The 6,555-nt window shown below is 44.2% G+C and overlaps 1 protein-coding gene across 1 annotated transcript; it reads right to left on the bottom strand.

Moving 5' to 3' along the window:
* Positions 1 to 5,322: 5,322 nt before the first annotated feature.
* Positions 5,323 to 6,252, bottom strand: LOC138375696 (transmembrane epididymal protein 1-like). The gene has a single exon (XM_069459493.1). It carries the CDS (start codon positions 6,250 to 6,252, stop codon positions 5,323 to 5,325), a length of 930 nt encoding a protein of 309 aa, XP_069315594.1.
* Positions 6,253 to 6,555: the final 303 nt, after the last annotated feature.

Below are 6,555 nucleotides of genomic sequence, written 5' to 3'. Positions count from 1 at the left end.
CCTCAAGGATGACAGTATTTCAGACTGCTTCGTGTTATTGGGAGATTTAGCGGAGTTAGGGAGTTGAGTGTCAAGACAAGTTAGAAACAGCAAGCTTAATTCTGCTTTCTGAAGGAATCTACTTTGCTTATGTAATTTTAAATTTTGGCCTTTTTAGTCAATTCGTGCATGGTCATTGTAGAAAAGTCATGTAGACTATACAAACAAAAAAGAATATTAAAAATCATCTGTAATCTCACAAGCTGGAGGTGACAATTGCCACGGGTGAGGTGTAGAGATGCAATTTTAAGAAGGCGTCATGAGGAAGTGGAAAATACATCGACTGGAAGTCAGAATCTGGATTCTAGTCCTAGTTCCCTGACGATTTGCTGAATGTTCTACCTTTACGTAAAAAAGTGATTGTTGGACTTAATTTTCCAGAAAGTGAAATTACAAAGGCAAGGATATTGTTATACAGAGTGAGCATGTTTATATCCTGTCCCTTTCTGCCTTTTGGTGAAATATCAAAATTCCTGGAAGGCACCATGGAGCTGAATGCTCAGAAGAAGGAAATTCAAAGGGAAAACTGAGAGTGACACTGCTGAAAAGAATCAGGGACAAGCGACCCTCCCTCCCCCCGCCCCCACCCCCCCACTGCCAGGGACCCTCCTTGGTTCTTGGATTTGCTGTGGGAGAAGCACAGTGTCCATCGCTCCTCTGGGTATCAGCAGGGCCGGGCCAGGGGGTCCGTGGCCTGCCAGCCTCAAGAAGAGCTGCATTTGGTCACTCTTAATTTTGTTTCTAGTGCCTCGGAAGTGTGGCCCACGTGAGCGGAGAGCAGCAGAGCCTAGTCCAGCTCCCACCCTCATTTCCCCAGCGGTTCCTGGCAGCCGTGACTGGGCACCAGTGGTCAGGAGAGGAGGGAGAACAGCAGCACTGACCCAACAGCAATGGGAGGTGGAATGTGGCGCGGATGCAGGACATGGAGCCCACTTGCGGTCCCCTGTGGGGTGCTCAGGCCCCCACCTTGGCCGGACATCAGGGCACATGTTGTTCATTGAAACATGAACATCCTGATGCCAGGACTTTGAAGATAGGAATCGCCCATCCCAGACCTTCCACGGCCCACAGGCAGTTGAGCAAGAAGCCAAAGATGGTGAATGATTAGCAGAAGTGGCAGACAGCTCCAGAGTCTGTGGACACGGAGGACCTGCAAAAGTGTTTCATGGGGAAATCTCAGCTTGGCCATGGGAGCCCACGGAGGTCCTTCATGGCCTGGCTGCCCCACGGCGAGACTTCCCCAGACCTGCCCCCCACCATTACTGCAAATTCCCAAGGGGCCTAGGCATAGCCACTGCCACTTGCCTGGCATCACGCAAGCCAGGGTGAGCAAGAAGGTCATCAGGAGTGCAGTCAACTTGAATTTCCTACCTGCCATGGATCCTGCTGAGTGCCTCAAGGCCGGGAAAGAGGCGTGTGATAGAGTTCTTGCCCTCAGAGAACTTACAATTTAGTTGAGGGTGCAACAGCTCTACACTAACACACACTCACACACACACACACACATTAGAGTACTATTTACGCTACCTCAGTCCCATAGAAACATAATGCCACATGTGTGAATTTAAGTTTTCCAATAGCCACATTAAATAAGTGAAATTAATTTTAATAAGATCTTATAATAAAATTTAATTCAATGCATTCAAAACATTATTTTCACATGTAATTAATGTAAAAATTATGAATTAAGTATTGTAAATTCTGTATTTCCTGTAGACTTAGTGTATGTTTTACACTTACAGCACATCTCAATTCAGACAAGCCGTATAACAGTGGTTAATACCCACATGTCATTAATAGCTACCATATTACATTGGCCAGGTTTGGGCAGTATACAATGACATGTTGAGGGAAATACATATTTTAAAGTTTTAGTGACAAAACCTTTCATGGAAGAGGTAGAAACTTTGTCGGAAATAGCGTCTAGAGAGCAACACTATAAACTTCTTAGTGACTGTGAGATGTTTGTCGGCTGCTTTCCAAAAGTTAAATTAATAACTCCTTTCTAAATGGGGGGGGGGGCAGCTTCACAGTCATTAACAACAAGTGCAACTCACCTTGCTGCAAGGCCGAATACACCCCAGGAGAGAGAAGGCCAGAAGGCTGGAGGCTTGAGAGGCTCGCACAGACAGTGGATCTGTGGAAATCAACACAATGTCAGAGACAACTTACCTGTTTATGCTCCCAAACTGTCATTTTATTTCAAGTAAGGGTTTCCAGCCTTGGGGTCAGTCACTGACTTACCAAAACAAGGCTTATAAGAGATGGATAAAATCATTCTAATTTCTCAGTTCAAAAGGACATATATCCTTGGTTTCTCCTGGCATACCAACTCATAATTGTCCTCTTCAAAATTCTGTATGATGTGAGCTTTATACCTCCTTGTATTATATAACCATGACTTAATTTTCACCATTTGTATAACTGATTTCACATACATTTCAACTATCACATATCAACAGCAGCAAATTCCTTTTTCTTCTGGAAACTTTTGGCAAGCTGAAGCACATACCCACTGTACCTCTGTTATACCTGTATCTTCCCTTATGAGCATGCTGTGAACTCATGCCCATGGCTGAGAACAGAACTCAAGCTCCCTCAATCTGTTTTTCCATGGATCATTTCTCTTCCAAACCAGAATATGCATCCCCACATTAGGAGTGAGGCTTTGCTCCCTTTTGTTCAGGATTCTTAAATCTGCCATTTGGGAACCTCACTCTAAATTTCCAATTCCGTGTGGGAAATACAGCTATCTGACCACCAAAGATTCCCTGTCCCCCCACAGTGGAGAGTTGTGGCCAGGAAGGTGCTGCCCAGTCCGGAACAACGTGTCCCAGCATCCCAATGTGAGCAATGTTGAGCCAATGGAACGTATGTGGAGTGATGGGGACCAGTCCAAGGCATGGTCCCCATGAACCTCCCTCCTATTCCTCTTGGTTTCTTTCTCCATATCTGCTGGCCGAATACTGGGAATTGTGAGTCCCTACAGAAGAGCAAAGGAAAAGTCCATCTTTAACACGTGTTTAATTCTCACATTCCATATTTCTGTGTCTGGAGCCTCTGTTACACTGCACTTTGTTGATTTCTGGGTTACGGTACTTGTTTGCTCCTACGCCACGCTGTTTAAAGCTTGAATTAAATTCGTAATGTATTATGGAAACTGACAAAGCAATTTCTTCCTTTTTTTTTTTTTTCTTCTGGGGAAAAAAATAAGTCCTGTGTTCTTCTCAATGTTTCTTTCCCAGATATATTTTGTAGAGTTGGTATGCTGAGTTTTGTTAAACTGGAATTTTCTTTTCATTTAATTTAAATATCTTTCAGTGAATGCAGATATATGACATGGAAGATATATTTTATGAGATATTAGGCTAAAAGAATTCCACTGATTATCAGAGATTTGCTTAGCAGTTTAGAACTGGGGTACAAATGTCTTGTTAAGAACAATGAGGAAGTGTTTTCTGAATTTCCTCATTTTTTACTGTGACTTAATTCAAGAATGACAATAAAAAAACTAGAGCCCAGATGATATATAACAGGAAAGAGCCCAGGAACGAGATGTAAGAGGAGAAACAAGAAGGATCAGAAACACCTTATCCCAGGTTCTCCTATGGCCTGTGCCCAAGCTGGGAAGGAGTGTGGAAGCCCATCAGCCTCTGCACACCCAGGGCCGCTGGGGGTAGAGACAGAAGCTATGATGTACACATACTCTTTAGGAAGCCTGGGAATAATTGCACTGTTCTATTCATGCACACAAGGTCTCCTTGTCACCTATTTTCTGCCCATCTTGTTTTTTGAATCAGTCACACCCCTCTTCCCTGCAGAGAAGTCAGTGGAGGCAAAACAACAGAAGCAGGAGCTTGACTGTCAGACCTGCTGGCTCAGGATCCTGTCCTGTTTCTGACTAGCCATGAGTCTTTAGGCAAATTGACCTGTTGAAGTCTTCAGTTTTTCCTTTGTAGAATGGAGACTTCTGGAAAGCCAACAGGGCATACCCCATACAGGTAAAGTTAAAGACGATACACAGAGTGAGCAATTCTTAATAAGTCAGTGGAGTTTCATTTACACACAGTTCTCCTACTTAAGCCTTAAGTAATTCAGGCTTTAGAATGTTGATGTCTCTCTGAGAGTTCACAGACCAGTCAGACATTGCTTTAGAAAAGACAGGAAAGGGAGACTCTGGAAGCAAATGGACCTTTATTAAGCATCAACTGTGTGGAGGACCACGTTCTACTCTTCTGGAAGATGCAAAGAAAATTAGATAACTAGGATATGATAAATTCCCTGCTCTTAAAGGAGACTGCTTTTAGTTGGTGAGGGAAACCTTCCCCAAGAGAAACAATATGAGTTACAGAACAAAGAATGTAGCAGTGGCGTGGGCAAAATAACAAAGCAGATTCAGATGAGTTGCTGAAGAGCTCCAGACTCAAGGAGTATATGAGAATTTTCTGGAGGAGGACTTCTTAGGGGGACCAGTGCAAGGGGATTCAAAGCTGGGTATAAGATGATACTGTGTAGTAGAAATGTGAGTGCCAGTGGCTTTTGTATAGAATATGGTAAATGGGATCTAGGAAATTGCCTGTGAGTGTAATGGTGGTTAAACAAGTGGTTAATCACTTTGCTTTGGCTGGAGTAGAGGTCAGGAATAAGAAATGTGGTGGCATTTTCTGAAAGTTTGATTTATGGAAATTTAAAAAGCTACTATAAAGTTTTAATTCTTACTTCATGTGCAAAATATTTAACTATGCTAATCCACACAAATTAAATGTCTATATGTGTGCATATATATATATATATATATGAGATTCTTATAATTTCAAGTGGGTAAGTGCATTGTACTATATCAATTTATGCTGTTTCCTTATGTTGATGTCACTTTAGTTGGCTAATAGAAATACTGACAATTGCAATTTTTTTTTTTTTTTGTGAGAAGTCTTTATTCCTCGAGTAAAAACCTGGAGAGGCAGCTGGTGACGGCATTGCTGCTGGACTCTGTGCTTCTCCCAACAAAGGCCTCCCTTCTATTGTTCTCTCCCCACCATGGCTATTTTTGTACACATACCTACTCCCTTGGGCCTCTTCCTGCTCTCCTACTTCCTGTCATCTGCATAATCCCATCCATGTCCCTTTCTTAGGTTCTGCTCTCCCTCCGCAGCAACTAGAGGCTTAGTGACAGGGACAACACTTGGGATCAGCTGCTGTCCTGCAAGGCCATTACCTTCACTGGGGACCAAAAAGGATGCCATGCACATGGCTGAGAGAACCCACATGGGAAGGTGGGGTGCACTATGTATGGGCAGTGTAGGCCCTATCTCTGGTGGAGCTTGTTGAAAGGAGAGCCTGGTCATCTTTCTCTGACTGCTCCGCTTCCTGCAGCAACTGGTAGAGGGGTCCTGGAGTGCTTGTGTGATATGGAGCTTCTTTGGATGTAATCAGCTTCAACCTGGGACTGTAACGACGATGCCAAAAGGAAGAGAAGCCATAGATTCCCAACAGGCAAGAGGCATTGATCATCAAATGCCAGCAGAAGAAGGTGATGACAAACATGATGTCATTGATGTCATCATCCTGCCATGGGTAGCCAGAGACTGGTCTGTATAGAATAAAGCCCACCTGCATCAGCCAGGATCCCATCATCACAAACAGAAAGGTCTCCATCACCCAGAGCTGAGACATGTCGGGAGCCCACAGCTCTGCGGTCAGCACCAGCATCAGCAGGAACACCACCAAGATGAGCAGAGAGTGGACTTGCAGCTCCACCCCTGATGAACCCTGAAGATGTGACACCATCAGCAGCAGAAGCTCATAGAAGCTCAGGACCAGGGTTCCTTTTTCCAGGACCACACACCTCTGAGGTAGCAAGTTCTTGCTCATGACATCTACGCAGCCATTGAGGATGAGGAGGATGAACATGGTGAGGTGCTGCCACTCTTTGGGATACATAAACCTTGGTGGCACCTGTTTGCTCATCAGCACCATCCCATCATCAAGACAAAAGGCCACATAAGCCGTTAAGATGGAGCCGGTCACTATCTTCAACCAGCCTCCATAGGATATTTTCCACAGCCTGGCCCATCTTGTCTTATTTTGGGGAAGGCATGAAGGATACACGAGAGAGTCTTTCAATATCATGGCCTTGAAGACCACTGTTGCTTCATACAGTCCATAAGAGAACAGATATAACCCTGGGTAAAAATGACCATTGAACTTCCCCATGAAATGAGAGATCTGTCTGACTCAGGAGTGAAGAACTAAACTCAAGGCCTCTCTTCCCTCCTCTCCCTCATGGGCTTCTCACGTTTTGGGCTATATATACAGAGCTGACTTCTACCTACTTTTATCATCTCCCTCTACCCACTGCTCTCCCACACAATGAAAAGTTCTGGACAGGAGCCTAGGCTGTTGGTGAAGTGGGTCTCATTGTTCCATTCCATTGTAGCACACTGGGAACTAACTGACTTCAAAGGAGGAAGGTAAATACTTTTTAGCATGCACCTGTGGAAATGTGTGGTTTTGGAC

Source organism: Eulemur rufifrons, chromosome 27, assembly GCF_041146395.1.
Source record: "Eulemur rufifrons isolate Redbay chromosome 27, OSU_ERuf_1, whole genome shotgun sequence".
Taxonomy (NCBI): Eukaryota; Metazoa; Chordata; class Mammalia; order Primates; family Lemuridae; genus Eulemur; species Eulemur rufifrons.
This window is presented reverse-complemented; position numbering and strand designations above follow the sequence as displayed.

Bases quoted from the DNA above. Each gene is read 5' to 3' on its own strand.
- LOC138375696 (XM_069459493.1), bottom strand. From the start codon at position 6,252: ATGGGGAAGTTCAATGGTCATTTTTACCCAGGGTTATATCTGTTCTCT.